The 23378-nt window shown below is 43.9% G+C and overlaps 1 protein-coding gene across 2 annotated transcripts in view; it reads right to left on the reverse strand.

Moving 5' to 3' along the window:
- Nucleotides 1–23378, reverse strand: part of LOC142463054 (ectonucleotide pyrophosphatase/phosphodiesterase family member 7-like) — a 51444-nt gene that overhangs the window by 21626 nt on the left and 6440 nt on the right. The window contains exons 2-5 of one of the 2 annotated variants that reach the window (XM_075565293.1): nt 21343–21488; nt 15087–15713; nt 11093–11354; nt 10317–10335 (exon numbers count right to left, since the gene is read on the reverse strand). In XM_075565293.1, coding sequence (XP_075421408.1) covers nt 10317–10335; nt 11093–11354; nt 15087–15713; nt 21343–21488 — 1054 coding nt within the window. Of the gene's footprint in view, nt 1–10316; nt 10423–11092; nt 11355–15086; nt 15714–21342; nt 21489–23378 lie in introns of both variants that reach the window. The other variant, XM_075565292.1, reaches the window with a different exon arrangement.

A 23378-nucleotide genomic window follows, 5' to 3' on the forward strand; every position in this document is an offset into this window, starting at 1 on the left:
TTTATGGCTGAAATCAGCATTTAACAGTTCGTTAGTGAACTTTGAAGGTGCCTTTAGCACTTAAAGATCAGTTAGAGTAAGTTAACGCCTTAAGTTTAAGTCTTTTATTAAGCTTTTTCTGGGCCAGAGTGCTCGGAACTCCTGCATCTAGAACAGTTCTGTCTGTAATATTTTTTTCAACATATTTCCATTTAGGATGTATTCTTTCTAAGCCAACAAATGATAACTGACACAGAGAGGGACGTTTTGCATGAAAGGAATAAACAGCATTTGATTTTTTTCCTTCTCTTTTTCTCTACCAATGATCTTTTAAACAATTTGTATTGCTGATGTTTGGTTAAAATAATATATAAACTAATTGTACCACTAATGGTTAGGGAGATAACACGTGTTATTTTATGCTTTATTTTGTGCATTAACTCATGTTAATGGGGGTAATATATATATTTTTCACCATGGCCCCCAATCTTTTTCTGATATGATTTTTTTGAAAACCGATGTGTTTGATCCTCCCAGGAACCCATTTGTGACCAGGGTTCTGGCATGGGCTAGATACATCGGTAATGTGTTGCTATTGAGGGGAGTCATTATTGTAATCTAAAGCATTATTGTAATGTAATGCTTACTTAATGACAGCTTTGGGGACTAACATTCTCCCTGACAAGACAGGGAAAAGTTGCCTTTTAATATCTTTTGATTAGTAAAAAAAAGGGGTTAATTCCATCCAACCGCTTATAGAAAATCAATGACTGATTTTGGATATGTATACAGTACCTCTACTTTATACCTGCACTTTTAATTACATTTTGATCAGATATAGGCAGCACTGTGGATCCCTTATTGATAGAATTGATAAGCACAAGTCACCGAGAAGAAGTATTCAAAAGTTTATTGGCAGATAAGAAAAAGGAGAGAGAGAAGGAAACCCTAATGGTTGTTCATTTCTTTTAGGCAAAACATCACTCTCCATGATAGCTATAATTTGTAGACTTCTAAAGAATAACTCCTAAACTGTGAATAGGAAATATGTTTGAAAAGATTTTTTTCTGTGAGGGCATTCAGTAGACAAGGAGGTAATGAAGTGTGACACTGGAGCATCTTCTTATAAACATAGAAACATAGAATTTGACTGCAGAAAGGAATCACTAATCTGGTATTTTTCCTATCTGCTGTAACACCTCACACCCTATTTCAGCCTGGCCTTCCTTTCATATTTAGAATAGCCATATGGTTTCCCCAATCACTTTCCATTTCCCTTACTGCATTAGCCCATACCACCTCTGTTAGGAGGCCTTGCCACAAATCCAACACACTGCCTGGGAAGAAGTACTCCCTCACATTTCCCCTTAGCCTCCCTGCCTCCAGCTTCAGAGCACGGCCTCTTGTTCTTGCTCTTCTCTTTCTCTGAATTACTGTATATTTACCTCTATGGTACTTTGTTGAAACCCTTTACGGATTTGAAAGTTTTGATTATATCTCCCTCTCTGTTGGACTTTGGACTGTGGAACATCCATAACAGAGACTGAGTAGGACCTGGTGTCACAGTTATCTCTCAACTGTACCTCTTTAGACACCAAATACATGATTTAGTTACTAGCTGTCGACACGGGATACAAAAGAAAGGCGTCCTGCTTATATGCAGAAGATAAAGAGTGTCTGGGAAGATAAAGCCAGAGTGGGGATGGTATGTGCAAGAATGATGTGAGAAGGAAATATACACAAGTGCTTTGGGAGAGATTCTTTATCTAGACCAGGGTGCTTGCCCTCGTCACACTGAGGCAACATTGTACCACTTATCCTAATTGTGTGCTGTGCTTGAATAAAGCTAAATCTGCTTTGAGAAATGTCTTTGTGTCAGGCTCTACTTCCTTCTCTCTCCCTTCTATCCTCCAAGCTGTTGATGTAATATATGGCTTCCTATCTTCACATTATTGGCTTTAAGTTAACCGCTTCAACACAATTTCTTGTTCAGTCTGTTATTACTGGGCACGTTCATTTGGTATAGTTATCTCAGACAGTTAACCATGATGTGGAACCCCCGGTGGTAGCCACTAGCCTAAGTTATTCCATAGGCTCCAGTCTGCTGATATTGTCTATCTATATATATAAGAATCAAATAATGTTTGCGTGTGTATTTGTGCCCCCTGTGATTGGCCAGCTGACGTCACAGCAGGGCGTACCCCCTCACACCGCGTGCGCCTCTTGGCCTGACTTAGACTTGGCAGCTCACGTGGCAGGACCACACAGTGACTACTTTGCTACTCAGTTGCACAATGCTAGCCATGCTCCGTGCCTCTCCGCCGCTAATCTCACCCTTCCACCCGCTCCCTCACTCCCTCTCTCCCCCTTCCCCCCGTCACACCACTCCTCGGCGCTGCTGCCGCTCATCTCACCCTTCCACCCGCTCCCTCACTCTCCCTCCCCCCCCGTCACACCGCTCCTCGGCGCCGCCAACAGCGCACACTGCCTAATCTCACATTTCCACCCTCTCCCTCATCTGTCTCTCTCCCCTCCACCCCACGTCACACAGCTCCTCGGCACCGGAGCACACCGCTTCACGGCTTCACCGTCGCAGCCAATGCATCCACGACTGAACGCCAATGCGCTGCCTTCCTCCCCCGCCTCCATTCGCCTGCGCCTGCCAAGGGCGCCACACGCACGAACCTCTGACCTGACTGTGGTGGCATCACCACTACCAGGTAACAATATGCATAAAACTGCCATAACCTTTTCCAAAAATGCCGGGGGGCGGAATAACGAGCGACGGGGACAGGGGGGGGGGAACGAGGATCGGGGGTCATGCAGGGGGGGGGGAGTGATGTGGCGTGCAGGGGGGGAAACTGATGTGAGGTGCAGGGGGGGAGTTATGTGGGGTGCAGTGGGGGAGTGATGTGGGGTGCAGGGGGGAAACTGATCTGAGGTGCATGGGGGAGAGACTGATGTGATGTGCAGGGGGGGGAGACACTGATGTGAGGTGCAGGGGGGGAGACACTGATGTGAGGTGCAGGGGGGGAGAGTGATGCGGGGTGCAGGGGGGGAGTGATGTGGGGTGCATGGGGGAGAGACTGATGTGAGGTGCATGGGGGAGAAACTGATATGAGGTGCAGGGGGGGAGAGTGATGTGAGGTGCAGGGGGGGAGAGTGATGTGGGGTGCAGGGGGGTGGAGAGTGATGTGGGGTGCAGGGGGGGTGGAGAGTGATGTGGGGTACAGGGGGGGAACTTATGTGGGGTGCAGGGGGTTGGAGAGTGATATAAGATGCAGGGACGGGAGACCGCAGCTGTGAAGGAGGGGTGGGGGAACAGAGCTGTGAAGAGGGGGGGGGGAACGGAGGTGTGAACATTACCCAGCTGTGAAGGGGGGTAAATCTCGGGCAATGCCGGGTATATCAGCTACTTTTATATATTACTAGCTTTATATACCCGTCATTGCCCGGGATCTCATGTCCACGTGTACTGACCCAGTCGTGTTGCAGGATGGAGCTGCCAGGACTTCAAACCTGCACGGGTAAGTAATGGTGGTGTGTTTGAGTGTGTGTGTGTTGCTGCTCTTCCTGCTCGCGTGGTGTCCCTCCCCACTCCTGCCCCCGGTCCCCGTGGCTGGATACCCGCGTGGGGCGGGGCAGGAGGTGGTAGTGGGGTTTTTTCCTTCCACCCCCGGTCCCTGTGGCCCTTCCCCCGGTCCACGGCGCTCCAGTTTCACCTGATGCCGACTGAGTGGGGAAACTACCTTCACCGATTTGAAGAAGTTTTTTCCCATACCATAACGCTTCGCCAAGCCACAAACCCAAAAACCAACAATTTTTGACATATATATATAGATAGATAGACAATACACAGTTTGTTTCACTTTGGTACTTGGTTTCAATTTGTGAACAGCTATACCAGACAGATAACATAGATGTGGTACCCCCAGGGGTAGCCACTAGCCGCAGTCTATCATAGGCTCCTACCTGCTGATATAGCTACTTTTTCATATATGCTATTTCATAGCAGGAGAATGATTAACACCAACACTGGTGTGTCTCTGAGGGATTTATTCTGATATGAATTATTAACCTTAATTTAAAGGCACCTTGAACTTGTTATCTGAAGAATTAGATCCTACTGCAACAGTGCAGGGAGGATCTATAGCATGGCCTTTTCACATATTTAACCCTATGCTTACTAACTGCATATATATTGACACCATATATATAACATCATATACTGTCAGTATAACGTCTTGCTTTGATGTGTTTGATCTGTGATAGCAAATCCTAAACATGTCTTACTTACTGGGTGTATGAAAGGATGTACCCATATATTGGGGATATATGTCCAAATGATGATTAACACTGACATTATAGCATCAAATGATATCTTCCCTTATCTGTACAAGGTTTAACGCTACATACCAGCGCTTCCTAGGTTTTAACCCTATGTTTTCTTGATACATTTTTAATAAATCATTTTTTTTTACCTATATACCATTAGTAAAGGTTGAATGCATCACAAGGGATTCTTTCTCTTTCTGTGTTCTCACAATATATTTCCCTGCTAGCACCCTTTAGTACGTAATACACTTGAGCTGAGCAGGGACCACCTTTCTGTTTTGTATTGTCATTCATTAGGTTGCGATAGTGCTTATCGGCACTACCTCATAAACTCCCATTGAATTCAATAGGGATATTCAATAACCCCCTCAGAGAGGAATGTTTAGCTCCCGTACTATATTTCCTTTTGAGTTTTTTAATTTGTCACTAAATTGTAGGGCCTCTCTGTGATGTCAGCGCGTGCCGGAAGTTGCGGCATGTGCTTCCGGCATGAGGGAGGCCTAGCGTGGGACAGAGCAGGAGGCAGGCCAGCAGCAGGGGAGACGCCCGGCGGCAACAAGGGGCTCGACCAGTGCCGGTCGAGCCCCCACACAGCCAAGAGCAGCACAGTGAGGGAGAGAGGCAGCAGCTGGCGAGCGGCAACCCAGGACAGTGAGGAGAGAGGCAGGGCCGCAGTGAGTGTGTGCATGTATGTGTGTGTATTTGTGTAGGTGTGTGTGTGTGTGTGTATTTGTGTAGGTGTGTGTGTGTGTATTTGGTGGGGGGTAGTGTGTGTGTGTATTTGGGGGGTAGTGTGTGTGTGTTTTTAGGGCCTAGGGCAGAGTATTGACCTTGCCCCCAATTGTTGGGGGGGGGGGGGTGGTAGTCTTGGAAGCTGGCAGTGGGAAATTTTCGGGGGGGGGGGGAGGGCGGTCGCGCTTACAAATGCCCCGCACTCTTCCCCACAACATTTAAATAAAATGCCGGGAGAGCACGAGAGGCCTCTGCATGTGTCTTACCTTCTCTCCAGCAGCTTTGGCAAATGCGTTGCCATGACAACGCAGAATGAAAGGACGCTGTGGATGCCAGAGAAAAGGTAAGGGGGTGGGGGGGCGCGCTGGCAGGGGGACGCAAACAAAAAGTTTGCGCATTTCTGCCTTACATCCTTTATAGCAAGTTAAGTGGCCATAATGTAACAAAAGTGAGTTTAGGTTGAACTGCTGTTTAAATAAATATATATAAACAAACAGAAAATACATGTTGAAGGTGCAACTGCTGATACCATTTTCAAGAACATATATAAGATCTTTCATATTTCAATAACTTTATTATAGTGTTGCCGTCCAGAAATTATATACTTGCTTTAATTTTTAGGGATTGAACAAGATTCCAGCTATTTCCTTCATAGGAAAATGTACTAGATGCATATCATAGGTGTTCTAAGCACAGAAATACAAATTAAGTATATCCGGATGCTGAATACTCGGCTTTACTTTCAAAAAGCATTTTGGACACTATAAAAAATAAAAGCAAAAAACATAAGAGAGCTTGAAGTTAAGTTATTACACAGGTGATATCTTATACCTGAAAGACTGAGTTGGATTTACCCAGGGCACGCCCCTCTATGCTTGAGGAAATGTGGTCCGAAGGGTTCATTATACAGTATGTATGTATATCTTTATTTATTTAGCACCATATATGTCCAACGCTTCACAGCAGTAATACACGTGACATAATATATAACACATAGTGGGAACAAGCGCTTTAGACATGAGAATAACATTAGGAAAGGGAGTCCCTGCTCTGAAGAACTTACAATCTAAGTGGTAAGTAGGGAGAACATACAGAGACAGTAGGAGGGTGTTATGGTAAGGGCGTCTGCAAGGGGCCAAGGTCAGTGAATATGAGATGTATAGTATCAGCCAGTGGAGCTACCCATATGCTTCGTTAAAGAGGTGTCTTTTAAGAAAGGTCCTATAGAGTGCTATAGGTGCTATAGGGTGCCAGTTGGATATTTAGAGGAAAGACATTCCAGAGGAGTGGGCCAGTGAGTGAGAAAGGTTTTAGATGGGAGAGGAGCTTTAGATACAAAAGGGGCAGACAGAAGACATTCTTGAGCAGAACGCAAGAGTGTATAGCAAGAAGTTAGGATTGAGATGTAAGGAGAGGCAGGAGAGGGATTGCAGCCGGAGAGACACAGAGAGATTTAGGAGAGAGTAAAGTGATTCTAGCAGCAGCGTTTAGTATAGATAGTAGGGGATACAGGATGTCCAGAAAGTAGAAGTTACAGTAGTCTAGATGAGAGAGAATGAGGGCTTGCATAGGGTTTTAGCAGTGGCGGTACAAAGGAAGGGGCATATCTTTGCTATGTTACGGAGGTAAAAAACGCAGGTTTTAGCTACATTGTGAATGTGAGAGGATAATGTAAGGGAGGAGTCAAAATGTGACACCTAGGCAGCGTGCTTGGGCTACTGGGTGTATGATGGTGCTGCCAACAGTAATGTAGAAAGGGGCAGTAGAGTCAGGTTTGGGAGGAATTAGAAGGGGCTCCATCTTGGACATGTTACATTTGAGTCAGCAGAGGGCCTTCCAGGATGATATAGCAATGAGACATCTGTAGACTTTGATCTGTACAGCAGGAGTAAGGTCAGGGGTTGAAAGGTAAACTTGTGTATCAACATAGAGGTGATATTTGAACCCTAGAGATGTGATATGGTAACCTAGAGCGAGTGTGTAAAGAGAAAAGAGAAGAGGTGCCAGGACAGAGCCCTGGGGTACACCTACAGTGAGATCCACAGAGGAGAAGGAGGTGTTAGCAAATGAGACACTGAAAGTATGATGGGAGAGGTAAGAGGAAATCTGGGACAGAGCTCTCTTATGGATACCAAGAGCGTGGAGAATGTGAAGAAGAAGAGGGTGGTCCACAGTATCAAAGGCTTCAGAGAGGTTGAGTAATATGAGCAAAGTGTAATGACCTTGGTCTTTTGCAGCATGGAGGTCATTAGTTATTTTGGTGAGGGCTGTTTCAGTGGAGTGAGCAGTGCAGAAACCAGATTGTAGAGGGTCCAGGAGTGAACAAGTGGTGACAAAATGGAGTAAGTGAGAGAACAAGAGGCAGGAAGGAGACAAAGCAAAAATTAAAGAGACAGGTACAGTAGGGTCAAGCTTGTTATTTTTGAGTAAGGGTAGAACAGTTGCATGCTTGAAGGAGGCGGGAAAGGTACAAGAGCAGAGGGAGGAGTTGAAAATGTGTGAGTGTAAGGATTAGAGTATGAGCAAGAGGTTTGAGGCGATGGGAGGGAATGGGGTCGAAGGGGCAGAAGAGGAAATCAGCAGTGACAAGTCCTCTGTGACAGAGGGAAAGGAATCGATAAATGCAGGAGAGTTAGGAAGAGGTGTAGAATGTGAGGAGGATACAGAGGGGATGTCTTGACGATTGCAATCCATCTTTATCTTGAAATAGTCAGCAAAATCCTGAGATGAAATAGAGGAAGAAAGACAGGTAACAGACAGTGGTCTGAGTAGAGAGTCAAAGACAGAGAAGAGTCTGCGTGGGTTAGACTTGTGGGTGATGATTAGTGATGAAAAGTAGGTTTGTTTAGCCTGGGAGAGGGCTAAGATGAAACAGGATAAGATACATTTGTAGTGAAGGAAATCTGCAAGTGTGTGAGATTTCCTCCAGCGGCATCCAGAGGAGCGAGTGCAGGAGTGGACCGTGCATGTGTGGCAGTTTAGCCAGGGCCTGGGGTTAGAAGTAAGAGAGCAGGAGGAAAAAAAGGGGGGCATGTAGATCAAGAGAGGAGAATAGGGCAGAGTTGTAGTAACTGACCAGATTGTAAGGCTAAGGCCCCGCTCCCAGAGTCAGCGCACCCGCACTGCATACAGGCGGTGCGCTGAGATACACAGACCGCGATATGCGGTCTGTAGGGAGCGGGAGCTGGAGCGGGAGGTGGGCGGGAGTGGGAGGTTTGACAGGGAGGGGGGGCGTGGCTTGAGCGGAGGGACCTGCTACTCTCCCCCCCCCCCCCCTCCCTCCACGGACTCGGGCTGGAGCTGCTGAAGGTAAAGTTTAAACACACACACACGCAGGCACTCATACATACACACACACACACACACACACACACGCGCACTCACGCACACACACACACACACACACACACACACACACACACACACACACACACACACACACACACACACACACACACACACACACACACACACACACACACACGCAGGCACTCACGCACTCAGGCACACACATACACACACAGACAGGCACGCACGCACTCAGACACACACACAGACAGGCACTCACCTGCTTTCACTCCACACTCCTCCCCGCTCCCCGAAGCCTCTCCTCCTCCCGAAGCCTCCCCTCCCCATTGTCTCACAGCCACACCACGTGACACGTCAACGCTAGGAAACACCATTCTCTTGTGTCTCCTAGCGGCTGACGCGCCACAGCGTGTAGTCAGCTGTGCCGCCAGGGGGGACCGGGACCGGCTCGCGAGGATTCCCCTGCTGGTGGGGAACTCACGACATAGCCGCCCGCGCCAACGAGCGCAGCGGGACCGAGGCCTAAGAGTTTGTAGCAGAGCAGAGAGAGGACAGGGAGGAGTGCAAAAGTGAAATCAAGGGCCGGGAGGTTAATGGAATGCAGGTTTCTGCAGAAACAAGGGGTAGGTGGAGAAGGGGTAAAGTGTGAGAGAGGAAATGAGATGATGGTTAGAAAGAGGAAAGGGGGAAAAGAGATGTCAGAGAGAGAAAAGTTTTTAGTGAAAACCTAGGTTCAGTAGTGGCGGCCCTTATGTGTGCTGGCTGAAGTCCTTGGTGAAGGTCAAAAGAAGAGTTTAGAGAAAGCTGAAAGTCCAAGGGATAGAGGGGACATAAATAAGGCAGTTGAAGTCCCCAAGGAGACCAGGAAAGTCAGTGGAAAGAAAGAAGGTGAGCTAGGATTCAAAGTGAGAGAGAAAAGACAAAGGGTGATGAGTAGAGGTAGGTGGGCGATAGATGATCGCCACATGGAAAGGGAGAGGAGAAAAAAAGCTGGACAGTGTGAGATGGGAGGGAGTTTAACAAGGGGTGGGTATGAGGTTAGAGGGGTTTACACCACAAGGAGGTGAAGTTGCAGGTGAGAGGCGAGGACGAGAGCTTGTAGAAATAAGACGGGGACTAGGATTGGGAGAGATGTCCCCAGAAGCAAGGAGGAGAAGCGTGGAAAGAAAGCGGATGTGTGAGGAGGATATGTAGGGGTGTGTTTTAGAGCAGGGGGTATTGCTAAGGGAAGTCAAAGGGCGCAGATAGGAAAGAGAGAGAAGGAAGGAGAGATGGGGAAATATGAATTTGAGTTAGAGACATAATAAAGCTTATAGAAAGTAAAATGTAGTTTTGAAAGAAGTGAGGTTAGAGCTAATATAAGTAGCAGAGGAGGCGCGGCAGTGGTGCAAGTTCAGTGTTGAGAGGGGCCTGAGGGCTGGGAACTGAAAATGGAGTTATGATAAGTGCAATGTGCAAGATGTGAGAAATTCAATATATGAATGCCTGTGCTCTAGAGTGATGAGCGCTGTGTCTTGAATCTGTGATAGAAAATGTCCTACTTTCCAGTGCAGTTAAACTCCAAAATCCAGAACTAGTAGGTGTACAGCGGGCGACTTATTATTTCACTTCTGTTGAACTCCCTGTTAAACTCCACTTAAAATTGGCCACTTTAAAGATGGGATGCTGCCTGCCCCCTGCAGTAGCTGCTTCCCAGTCTGTCTCTTAATATATAGGTCTAAGAAGTCACATGACTCATTTATAGTTCGTAGTTCTGATCCTTAGGTTGTGGCTTCATTGAAACTTCCTATCTCTGATGCCTTTTGCAAACTTAAAACATTATGAGCGGTGTAGTGTAGTAGTGCTATTCCATACAACACCTTTCAGTGCTAGAGATGCATGTTTTCTTAACTTGCACCATACAGCTGTATATAGCATTATTACTAAATCGAAACGTTTGAGTTTAACATTACAGTACTCACCCTTTCTTTCGTTGTATGACTGTGTATGGCACATAGGAAATAAAAACAAGCATCAGCACTCCAAGTACAGAACACAATGTTATAACGACCACAAAGACAGTGTCATCTATTAAATGAGAGACATTTTTTAGTATTTATTATAATAATTATTGGAATTTTTTAGTATCACGTACTATAGTTTTCATAATTAGTGTTTAACAATATGCATATTTATATTTCTAGACATAATTATAATACAAATGCTCAATTCAGCATTATCAATAGAATAATTTCCATACTAAAATCAATTTGTCAATAAATTGTTCAAGCCTAATGACTTATCTTACAGATAAACCATGTTTTTTTATTTTACAATATAGGCAAGGCTTATTGTTTTACGATCAGAAATTCTCTTACTTTTAGAGTGCAAAATTGATTTTTTTAATGCAGATACAAGGGAAAGACACTAGATATAGCACTTAACACATTCCTCTTATTTAATAATTACATTTAGATAAATACCAGATTTCCCAACCTCCTGTATACGTTATCGTACTACAATCCTGCGTTATCTGCCATTATTTTGAATGGCAGTTAACACAGGATTGTGGTGCTATAACCACATATGAAAATTAATTAATCTCCCCCCTCCCCCAAAGTCCCCCATCAATGTTGTTGAATACATTTACTGCCCAAACAAATGACTGTAATAGCATTATTCATATACCTGTAATTGTGAGTGGTCATAAAAAAAGGACAGTAGTAATATTTGAGAGAGTTTTATATTCATAACTTACTTTTTTTGTCATCTGACTGGTCTGATTGATCAGAGTCAATAGAATTCAAAATCATGTCCTGTGTAAATGTTAAAGAGCCATTGTGTGGCTCGGGAGTGATCCCAAGAAGTTTGCACATCAGGGGGTAAATATGAATGCTGTCAAATGGTTCAGCAATGTAGTCCTTTTTAAAATCTGGACCAAAGGCTCGAAATATCATCTTCATATCCATTTCCTTATTGTCAAATCCATGGTCTCCCTTGTTAACATAAAAAATGACTCTCTGCAATTAAAACAAAAATGTATTTCTGAGAAAACGGTTCCCCTTCAAAAACATCTACAGTACGTGAACGGCTCAATATGACTACGTTGCAAAGTTATCATGCCTTCTAATGTCTTTAGAAAGCTCTTAGCTTCCCACTGTGTACTCTATAACCCTTTCTAAAGGAAGACCTTCTGCATCAGCATACTAAATATATATTTACCAAGGTTCTTACACAATGATATGACTAGAAATGTGAAACAAAAATTATAAAAACATGGTGCAACAGATATCTTCCTTTCTACTGCCTCAAATTAAGTGTTTGACTGTGTGAAAATCTGGGGTTTGTAAAGTGCCAATTTTACTCAATTAAATGCATGGACGAATACGTCCTCTTTTATAAAGTCATTAGTTTCACGGGAGACCAGAACTTTTAACACCTTTACCACCAGGATCACAATCACCAGACAGGACACAATAGTACATAATAAACTAAACTTTATTCTGGCAAGCAAGCAAACACTCAAATCACACAGTCACAGGGTAACACTCACCAACTGGCGCCTGCGAGGGAAAGAATCTAGACTCAACTAGGTGCAGGGGTCTGCTTCGGTAGGCTTGCCCTGTTTCTCAGTGCTATTCTTCCAATAGCACTTTCGAATAGCCCTCCAGTCGTGATGTCACTGTCTCTGTCCAAACTCCAAGACTTCTCTGGTACTCTGATCGGCCGTGCACCTTACATAGACATCGATGGGGCATATTTTCCATAGAGCACAGGCCGCTGACAAATCAGAACACGGATCGTGATGGTGCAGCCAATCGGACGACAAGGGCTCGTCTGGCTGCACCAATCATAGGAGGGGGCGGTTTAAGGACTCTAGACCGTCCCTCTTGGAGTGAGCTTCTAGCGAGCAGGAAATTCAAACTGGCCAATGGGAATCGTGCCTACGACCCAGCAACGGTTCCCCTGGCCAGCCCGATACCCCCTGTGGGTTAGGCGCCTCAGCATCTCGGGAGAACTAACTGCCAGAAAACAGTTCCCCAGACCTGAATCACAGCCCTTCCCCACTCACCATTGTCTAGGTACTCAAGCCGCTCCCAAGCTCTGTCACAAACTGGCATTTCTCCTTATGCAGCCCAGCTAAATGAATTAATGTGTCTGCATGCAGAGAAATGCTAGCAACACAAAGGACAAGGCTGGCTGCCTTACTAACTGTATGGGGAACATCTACCACAGGGAATAAAGGGCTTTTTACATACAATCCCCATTCCCCAGGTCACATAGTTTTCCCCCTTCCAGATATCACACAGTGATACTGTAGCTCTCATCTGGTAGAGGTTACACACACTTTATAATAAACCAGCCAAAATGAGCCTCAAAGAGGCGGCCATTACACACGGTTTTGGGGCAGCCAACCAGCCCAGCTTCACCTTTATTATGTGAGGCTAGCTACCACTACCGTGACCATCAGTATTCTGCCTTATTTCAAAGTCATAAGTATGTCATCTTGCCTTGCCAAAGGCAGTCTGCTTCTCAAACTTCAAAAACTGTTCCTTAACTCTTAGGCCACATCTCCCTGAAACAGTATGGGACGTGTAAGATAATGTGTAAAAATAGTAAACATTTCATATGTGAGGAATGCAGTAGCTGCTGATATTTTGTATATGTTTTAGGACAGCTTGGATCAGGCACTGTGATTCTTAAGGCAGAAAGGCGTATTCAGGGCTTGACTAAAAAATGACCTTGGATATGGACATGATATTGGCCTTTACATGTGTTCAAATAGATAAATGTAGCTTTGTTGCAGGTAGTGACACCTTCTAGGTTATTCATAGATTAAATCAGTTATGCTACACTCTAATTTAATCTCCAGGACCAATAAGGATACAAAAGTACAACATAGTTTTTTTTTTTTAGGTAGTGAGAGAGTATTGAGCTGGTTGGCACGGCTATGATGAAGGTTATCAGGCAAATGTAGGCAAAGAAAAACGTGAGACAGGTGAAGTAATCCTGCAAGTACAGTGAGTATATTACATTGTGCATCATTAAATGTGTTGGATCAGCAATCTTATTCTGACTTGGTCCTCAAAGAAAAATTTGTAGCTAGACTGGTGAGAGGACAGCTGTCATATTCTAGCCTGGGATACCCATGCTTGGCCACCGGGATTGCTGCCACTCTCTCAATGCCTTGTTCTAGCCTGCAGTACCTATAATTGTCCACCGGGATTTCTGCTGCTAAACTAAGGAACATTCTAGACCCTGAAACCTCTGCACCTGTGCTCTACCTCTCAGCCTGCATATATAAATCTCCCTTTCCTGTTCCTCCCTTGCCTGTTTATACTGGTTCCTCAGCTCTTGCTAGGTTCCTGTGTTTACTGCTGTGCTAGCTACAGTATTGCTATCATCCTGTTCCAGTCTCCTCATTGCCGACCTCTGCTTGTTATCTGACTACGCTATCTGCCGCCTGCCTCTGACCTCTGCTGTTTACCTGACTACGCTATCTGCCGCCTGCCTCTGACCTCTGCTGTTTATCTGACTACGCTATCTGCTGCCTGCCTCTGACCTCTGCTGTTTACAGTACCTGACTACGCTATCTGCTGCCTGCCTCTGACCTCTGCTGTTTACCTGACTATGCTATTTGCCGCCTGCCTCTGACCTCTGCTTGTGACCCCTCCCACGCTCCCTGCTGTTCCTGCCACTGGGATCCACTTCAGCCGAAGTCCAATCCTTGACAACAGCAATGGGTTTAATTTGTTAGTTAAAGATCAAACAATTGTGTTCTTCATTACTTTCTGACAAACAACAAGAAGCATATTTTAATTATTTTCTTACTGTAGCATTTTTGCAAGCGCATGCAGTAGCTAATACAGCTAAAATGTCAAGAAAACAAACTGTTCGTTTGTGTTCTAACTGTACTATTGGCGAACACTATTGCATCAAAGGTTCAAGAGGCAAATAGTGAAATGGTGCTCATTAATATTTGGAAGATAACAGTTAACCTTTCCCCTCTCCTTTCTTGTTATCACTAGGAATATGGGAAAGGTCTGTTAAAAGTGTAACATATCGTGACTTGCAGAATTGTGTATATATGGTTGAGGTAACGAAGAACCCTGATGAAGTACAGTATGTTCATTCTTACGAAATGCGTAGGATAAGATAGCTGCAGTGTATGTACGCTCCAATACACTTTCTAGCTCAGCACCAGACAATATGACTGTGGTTATAATTATTCACTGAACTCTTTGTTTGACTGTCAGTCGCCAGCAGGCGCATGTCAATGACGTCAGTGTTTGCCACGAGAGTCTGAGTCTGTTTGCGGCATGAGAGCTGTGTATCATGTCGGGCGTTCCCCTACCATTAATTGTAAGTACATAGTCTTCACCGTGAATCGAGTGGAGAGACGGGGGCTGAGGTGGCGAGTTTCGGGGCTGAACACGTGTTCTGTAGAGTGAGTGTGACCATGGACCTGCGGACCGTCTCCATCTGGCAGATGCGGAGATCCTGTGCCTCTGATGACCAGATGTTTGCTGCATCGTGGTAACATGTCCCTAACATGTACTGCCTGATATTTTCCATCTAAGTGTACGTGCAATACTTACCTACCTGTGATGAGCCAATATAATCACATTTAATACACTACGAGTTGTGCGCTGTTTTTTGTTTTCCTATTTGCAGTGATACCAAATCAAATGTTACTTCATCAGATATCCCACAGACACAAAAGTAGATGGTTATTTGTTTTGTACACTTACCCCATTTACACTATAACCAAGATCTCCATAAAGTATTATTGGTAAGATCCGACTGTGTTTAGCGAAATGAAAATCTTTTGGAAAATGATCTTTCTTGTACACTTTTAAATGAGGATGTGCATTCTTCAGCGCTTGATACAGCTCCTCTTCCTTGCCTTCTTTTGGTACAATCATGCCTTGACCACCATAGTCCAATATGTCAAACTTTACCAAATTCTTAAAATCAATGTATTTCGACAGCAAAATTTCTTCTACTTCAGGTTCTTTCTTAACAGTGGTCATACCGTGATCTGATGTAATAATGACATTTAGTTTGTCTTTTAAGTTGTTTCTTTCAATTGATTCAAAAAGGTATCCAATAGTTCTGTCAATTTGTTTAATTATAATTCTTCTCTGTTCAGTTTCTGGGCCTGACATATGTCCTACTTTGTCCGGTTCACCGTAGTAGAGAGTTACAAAATCTAAATCTTCCTTATTGAACCAATTTAAAACTATATCTATGTTTTCTCTCCATTCCGTCTCATTGCTGTCTGGGTGATCATATGCCTCCACTAGGGATTTATAGACTGATTGTCCACTGTAATTTGCGCCTCCACCTGGGTAATGGAAAGAACCTGCCTTTCTACCCTGTAAAGGAAAAAAAACATGTGTTAAAGATGTAATCCCATGAAACGGACAAAAAACATCTTTTGTAAAGAATGTGAGGTCTAAGTTGCTTCCTCACTCAAATCTAACCATGCCAAAAGCAAAGATTGTGTTGCTTTACTCTTTAATAATTAAATACAAATTGTAGTTCTTAGGGGTCTCTGAATGGGGAAGTGTTTGTAAGTCAAGTGTTTTCTTTACCGTTAGATGTACCAGGCACAAAGCCCAGAAAAAAACGCTGCACTTTGATAGAGCCATTTGTTGGCGAAACATGTCAGTGTTATCCTCTCTCTTTTTGGCACATTAAATTGTTGTTTTTTAATCATCTCCCTTTTGCTTTTTTGTGGTGCAGCGTTTTTTCTGGGCTTTGTGCCTGGTACATCTAATTAGTTATCCACTTTCAACGTTTTTGCACACAGAAGACTCAGAAGATTCCGTTTCAAGGACCCTTTATTTTGCAAGTGAAGAAACTCCTACGGTTGTGTCTCTTACTAGGGAGTGACCATCATTGTTCATGCAACAGTGAGTATTATTCCAATTGCTACTGGATTTATATGCTGTACTAGAGGGGTGATCTCTATGCGTTTGAATATATATATATGGTCAAATGACCGCAGTTAAATGCTAAATCCTCTACAAGTGCATTTCAAACTCACATGGTCAAGGCTTGCATAAGGGTTCCTCTCTGCTTCTTGTATACCATATTACTTCATTGGATTATAGAAAGTATTCCGGATTTGTATCAGTGGATTTCTTTCTTTATAGTGAATCCCATATATTTGAGCCCCAGTTGTTTCCCCTATCTAGGGTAATCTATTGCTTCTTTACCATTAGCCCAGCTTGTCCTAATGAGAGAGCCAATAAAGTTAAGGGCACTGGAGATAAGGGGCTCTGTGTGTGCAGTTGAACATCAAAGGAAATAGCCCAGGGAAATGAAAGTCTCTTAAGTTTCTGCTCACAATGTTGACAAAATAACTTAACAAATTATTGAAAATACTTACAGGTGTTGAATGTTAGTAAAAAAAAAAAGACATTAAGTTCCCCCGATTTAACCCCTTAAATATGTGATGACCCCTTTAACAAAACTAAAGAATATTATGTGTAACATAATTAAGATTTACTATCCCCAGAAATATAAAATAACATGTCAGTGGTATTATTTCACACTAAATGAGAAATCAAGGCATACTGCCCAACATGGAAAAATTTGTATTAGGAAAATTTGAGAGGAAATTGGGTGAAATATTACCGTCCACTGATTTGCATTGGGTTGAAATAATTTTTTTTTTATAAGGATAACATTAAAACAAGAGTAAAACTAGTACATTGTTCAGCTAAATATCTGGGAGTTTCCCTGGTAGAGAGAGCTGATCAATATGACTGAAAATAATCTCCTCCACACCAATGTCCTTCTTGTCTTAAAAGGGAAATTCAATTATAAACAGAGATAGGTGAAACCGTTTCGTGGAATTTACTGAGCTTTCCATTCAAAATCCATTCCATGGTATAAAATCAGTTGACGGATTGTTCCAGTTTCAATCCGTGCGGATTAATCTAAAACCGCCATTGGATACAATCCGCTGGTGAATGTTAACAATTCAATCCGCGGATTCCGCAATCCGTTGGAGGATTTTACCAATCCATTCGGCGGATTCAGCGATCCCTTGGTGGATTTTAAGAATTGAATCTGTGGATTGAATTGACGGTGATTAAAAAAAAATAATCAGGAAAAGACGAATGGTCCTTTTCGAGATTGGTCCACAGATTTCCGCGAATCAAAGGACTCAGACGATCCGAGGCGGATCGAAATTCGCAAAACATTTTTTTGCCCGTCTCTAATGATAAGATATGTTCTGTGGTAGTATTGATCTATTTGCTTCATATGGTGTCACAAATGTTGATATGTGTGCGGCATCCGTGTTGTACTGAATAACATATAGTACATACGTGTTCACTATTTAATCTTTCATACAACGCGCAGATCATTTAGAAGGTTCACCTGATCCCCCAAAATCAGAGCATTTATAATGGGGCAAAAAAGAAAACAAATTCACTTCCCTTGGAAAACAGTTGCTTTTTTGCCAAAAAGGAGGTAATTTATTGTAGTCAAAGATTAAACTACTTTATTTTACTTTCAAAGGAATTGATCTTTTTTATCACTTGATCTACTGTATATAAATATGTGTTATTGTGGCTCTGAGTAATAAACCAATCAAGCTTCTATTTAATATACTGTGAAACTTCCCAGTGCTGGAGAAGAGTTCAAGGTCCATATTTACTAAACATGGCTATTCCAGAAGGAATCATATAGAATAGATTTCCAGGTTGAGGGGAGCGCAGATGTAGTAACCAAAAAGATAAAACAACACACAATAGTGCAATATGTCTGAAATACACCATTAGGATGTGTATAAATCAGATGGGGATACACTCACATATTCCCCAGTCTTTTATGCATTCCCAAATCAGTGGCAATATGGTGGTCTCTGGCAGTCTTTCAAGGGAGAACCTTTGCAGATACAAAGTGAAAGGACCAATAGTGCAGACAGGTAATACTTTATCAATATAAAAAACAAGTACAAATTCAACACTCACAAATTGACACAATAGGTTAAAAGCATGAGAATCTCAAATAGAACATGGATCCTGAATATCTGAATGTAATTGCAATGTATTGGCTTTGTATTGGCTATGTATTTTGTGGGCAACGAAAGACAAGGATGTTGCTGGCGACGGGGGATTCTTATTGATGAGGTCAGTAGTACTTTATTTATTTTAATATGCTAGTTAATGTGTTTAATAATGGGCAAATAATCTATTATCCCTATCTGGATAATAGTTATTTTGCACATTATTGTACTGTAGGTGTTAGGGGGTGGGTGGGGGGGGTGTATGTATTGAATGTATAGGCCAGGTTTATTTTTTTTACATTCAGGGTTGGTTCCTTGGTTCTGCGTGAGACCTCTGGAGACAACCTGCGGTCTCCTCAGGTATCTCATGGGTATCAGGCTGGTGGTTCCACAGGTGACACCTGCGGGGATGAAGCGGTGGCCTCACATCTGTGGGGGCACCGCGGACCCGTAGTCTACGGGGATGAAGCGGTGGTCCCACATCCATGGGGGCACCACGGACCCATAGGTGCGGGGATGAAGCGGTGGTCCCACATCCGTGGGGGCACCGCGGACCCGTAGTGAGCACTCGTGAGTTCCCCAGACCCATGTGAGAACCACCCGAGGCCTCGCAGACACCTGTGGGTCTGACCCGGGGCCCCCAGACATCCGTGAGCCTACCGTGGGGACCCAATTGTGGCCCACGGTGACCCAAGGAGACCACCTGGGGGCCATGGCGCTTGGTGGGACCCACCAACAGGCCTCCAGAACCTGTGTGAAACAAGTTGCTGGTACCCTGTAGGTCTGTCAGGTGACCCGCCAGCCCGCCGGGGACTCGCGTGGGGCTGGGGTAGGAACCCTGTATGCAAAAGAATAAATCATGTATTTATGGGGGGGGGCACAGGGGGTGGGTAATGTATTTAATAAATATAATGATGTTTATTGTGGGGCAGTGTATTGTTGTTATTGTGGGTACTGGGGGTGGGGGGAGGGGGTATTGGCCCCAAGGGTATGTGGGTAGGCCTCCCATGTGGGTAGTGGGTGAGGATGGTTAGGCCTCACGGGGTGGGGGGTTAGTGTGGGAGGATATGTAGGCATCCCGAGTGGTGGGTGAGGGTGGGTTAACCCCTTAATGACTGTAGCGGTTAATAACCGCTATGGTGATTAAGGGGTTAGGGGACATTACATTGGATGTTTTCATTCTTGTGTCTGTTTTGCAGCAGTGGAGGGGGCATGGGCAGGATGAAGATGAGGATGGCCTTCATCGTGACAGCCGGACATGGGTGAGTGCTATATGTTGTTAATGTATTGATTGGTGATTATGTTTTTAAAATGGGCACATTCACTATTATCCATTTGTGGATAATAGTAATTGTGCCCATTACTATACTGTATGTGTTAAGGGGGGGGAGGTTATTTCTTTATAAATATGTATATGTTTTGACATTAATTTTGGGGGGGGGGCACATAATTGGTCTGCAGGCCTGCGGGTAACATCCGCGAGCCCCCGCCGGCCTATAGTATCATTGATGTGCATATATGGGTTGTTGGGGTTATATATATATATATATATTTATATATTTATATTCATTTATTTATATAGATATATTTATTTATTTATTTAGGGTGGGGCTGCTGTGTGTGATTATTTTTTATTGTGGGTAGCGGGTGTGGGTGAAGGGGGTATTAGCCCCAACGGTGGTTGTTAAGGGCTTACGGGTGAGTAGCGGGAGGCCTTAACCCCTTCATGACCATAGCGGTATTAACTGCTACGGTCGTGGAGGGGTTAAGTGCACCCGCAACCCCCCCGCAAGCCCTAAACAAACAACAAGGGTCAAATACCCCCTTTACCCACCCCCGCTACCCACAATAAAGCTGACATGGTGGGTTAACCCCTTCATTGCCTTAGCGGTTATCCGCTAAGGTAATGAAGTGGGCTTTAAATGCATTTTTCCAGCCTCGGATGCATGCCGGGGGGCTCCGGTGCTGGTATTAATGAGTATCAGCTCCGGAGACCCCCGGCATCAATCCCAGGCAGGAAAAAGGCATGAGTTTTTCTAAGTGTCGCCCTTGCCGATGCTTCTCCTCCACCAACTTGCCAACTTTAGTTGGCGGGACGAATTGCTGTAAAACTCTCAATTCTGGAGTGCCGATCAGCAGCGAAAAGCTGACCGGGGCTACTTGAATTCAGCCGATTTAAAAAAGTGCCGAAAAGTGGCTTATCGCCACCCGGCTGCCGATAAGTTTTTATCGGCAACAAAAATTGCCGATTTTTCCCACTTATCGGCGCTTACCGAATCGGGAAGGCAATTTTGGCGAAAAAATGGCGATAAAGGGCTTATCGGCGCTTACTGCATGAGGCCCTAAGTCCTTTTAAGGACTCTTATTATTCCACTAGGTAACGCTTGTTCCATATCTTATAGAATAGCACCACTTTGTAAATATGTACCCAAATACAGTACCGACAATGTTTATTGAAGCAAAAGCCGCCGGTTGACCAGGACTTACTCCGGCTGGTGCTGAGAATAGTCAGTGCGCCAGCCGCATCCAGCCGCGTCCCCTCCGTTTCCCCCCCCTCCAATCGGCGCGCAATTTAAATACCTTCCCGACCCCCTAGCGGCTCCTGCTGTGCCCCTCTGCATCCCCGCTCCCCCGCTTACCTCATTTCAAACCTTCAGGGGAGTCGGGGAAGCCGGGGAAGCCGGGGAAGCCGGGAAAGCCGGGCGCGCACGTCACTGTGACGTCACCGACGTCACGCGAATGAGCCGCTTCCCAACGCTTCTCCACGCTGCCGCCACGCATCCAGCCGTGCGGTTTTTAGTCGAATAAACATTGTCGGTGCTGTACATTCAAATGAAAGGAACTACATTTTCACCACTACATTTCACCTTTATAGCATATTGAAGAAGGGCCTTTATGCAGTTCGTAGAAGCCTAATGTCCAGCTTCTTACTGCTTCCACTAACACACACAATGCAATCATTTCCCATTAGTGCATATCACCTGGTTTTGTGCAGTGATCCACAAAGGCAATACTCCATTGTCCCACCATTCTGACATAGTTTGTGTCCTCTTAAAGGAAATTTTCTCAAGAGTCTCGGTGTTAAACATCAGATTGTGTATGACGCCATGATCTTCCACCCAACGGCCTGGGAGAGCATAGAAAAAAAGGCAAAATAAATATTTTATGGTCATATGAAAATAAACAATAACAGCAACATTTACAAGAATACAATCAAATTCATTATTAAATGTTTCAACACCCGAAGAACATAATTAAATATGATGTGATTTTATAAAGGAATTAAAATATTGCAATATAATGTAATGTGATGGAAATGTGTAATCTACTTCAATGGAATTGTGAATTACATAATATAAATCTCTTCAACAGCAAATTAAATCAAATAAATTATCTATATTCTAATTTGCATATTTAAAACAGAAATGAGTTATACCGTATGTAACTGCTCTGGTTATTTAAAGCTGCAGCCCACGCAAATCTTTTTGTTTTCAATTTTAACTTACTTTAAAAGCTATTCTTGCCCTTTTCAGCACAGTTATGTTTTAAAATCTGTTCAAGAGATATAAACCTCTAAAAATGTAAGTGTTCTGGGGGGTTAAAATGGAGTTCTCCCTAGAGTCTAGTGCAGTCTGAGGATTACCATGGTAACCTCAGAATCTAGAGACAAGGAAAAAGAGAAGGCCATGCTCAGGGGGAGATGCTAACATTATGAATTAAACTGATATAGGCTTCTAGGGAAGAACTTTCTGCTTTATTAGCAGCATAAAACTGAATGTACTGTAGTGTAGAAAAGTAAAGACACAATGAAAGTAAAGAGCAGAACATTTATTCAAATTGCGTTAGCTTATAACACCACCGTTTTGGTTCTCCCTTCAACCTCTTCAAAGGTCTAGGAGAAGAATAGAACCCTTGGTGGCAGGGACGACACACGGGGGTGTGGAGAGAGAGATGGGGATGTGAGAGAGCGTTGGGGTAGAGAGGGGTGGGAGAAAGAGGGAGAGAGGTGGGGCTGTGAGGGATTTTCAATTTGTCGCAGTTTCTGAAGAAGAGATTACACAAGCACTTCTCAATCAAAACTAAGCAGCCAATGTGGACCTGACCTACTGCAATCAAAGTTCCTGAGACTCGGTGCCCCAGACCTTCCCATAACACTTGCTTCCCTAATCAATTCGGCCGACATAGACCAAAACATTGGTCAACTGGCTAATAAATTCACTTTATTTAAATCCGCAGTGCACTGTTTTGCCTCTTTTCTTCCATACTTACTTGGAATATCGCACAGGTTTTCCCTGTACCAGGAGCACCGGTATTTGTATCCTTTTTTACTTTGTGTGGTGTGCTGCATTCCCTTATATTTATTTCTTACAAGCATCAACAGTCACATTTTATATACAGCACATTCTACACTCAGCACTCCCAAACCCTATCTCCTTTAGGGATCCTTAGCATATCCAACATCCCAGAGGTCCCAGACCTTATCATAATTTCTTGTAGTGTGATTCAGGAATGAGGTGAGTTTTTCCATTAATTGATCTTCATTTACCCTTCTAATAACCTTTCTTCTGGAGGGCGGGAGTATCTTTTTCCACACTGCTGCTATAGCGCATCTAGCGGCCGTTAGTATATGTAAATCAATTTAAGTGTGTAGTGATTCACATTTTCCATGTGTTTGGCTAGAATAATTAATCTTAATATCCATCACCTCTTTTATTCATTTCAAAACTGTCTTCCAGTATGTCTGCATTACCGGACAATACCACTAGATATGCACCAGGTCTCCTATCTGCCCACATTCCCTCCAGCATCTATCAGAGGCCTCCGGGAACATCTGATTTAGTCTTTTGGGGGGTGTAATAACAACGTAACAACATAACATTGTATTTACAGTATATATTCTCTATTGTTACAGTCATATAGTGGTTTTACCCACATTCTCCCAAATATCCTCCCAGTCCTCCCTTGTTATTTCATCTGGAAATCCAGAGCCCACTGGTCCATATATCCCTCTAAGAAC

The sequence above is a fragment of the Ascaphus truei genome, chromosome 11, assembly GCF_040206685.1.
Source record: "Ascaphus truei isolate aAscTru1 chromosome 11, aAscTru1.hap1, whole genome shotgun sequence".
Taxonomy (NCBI): Eukaryota; Metazoa; Chordata; class Amphibia; order Anura; family Ascaphidae; genus Ascaphus; species Ascaphus truei.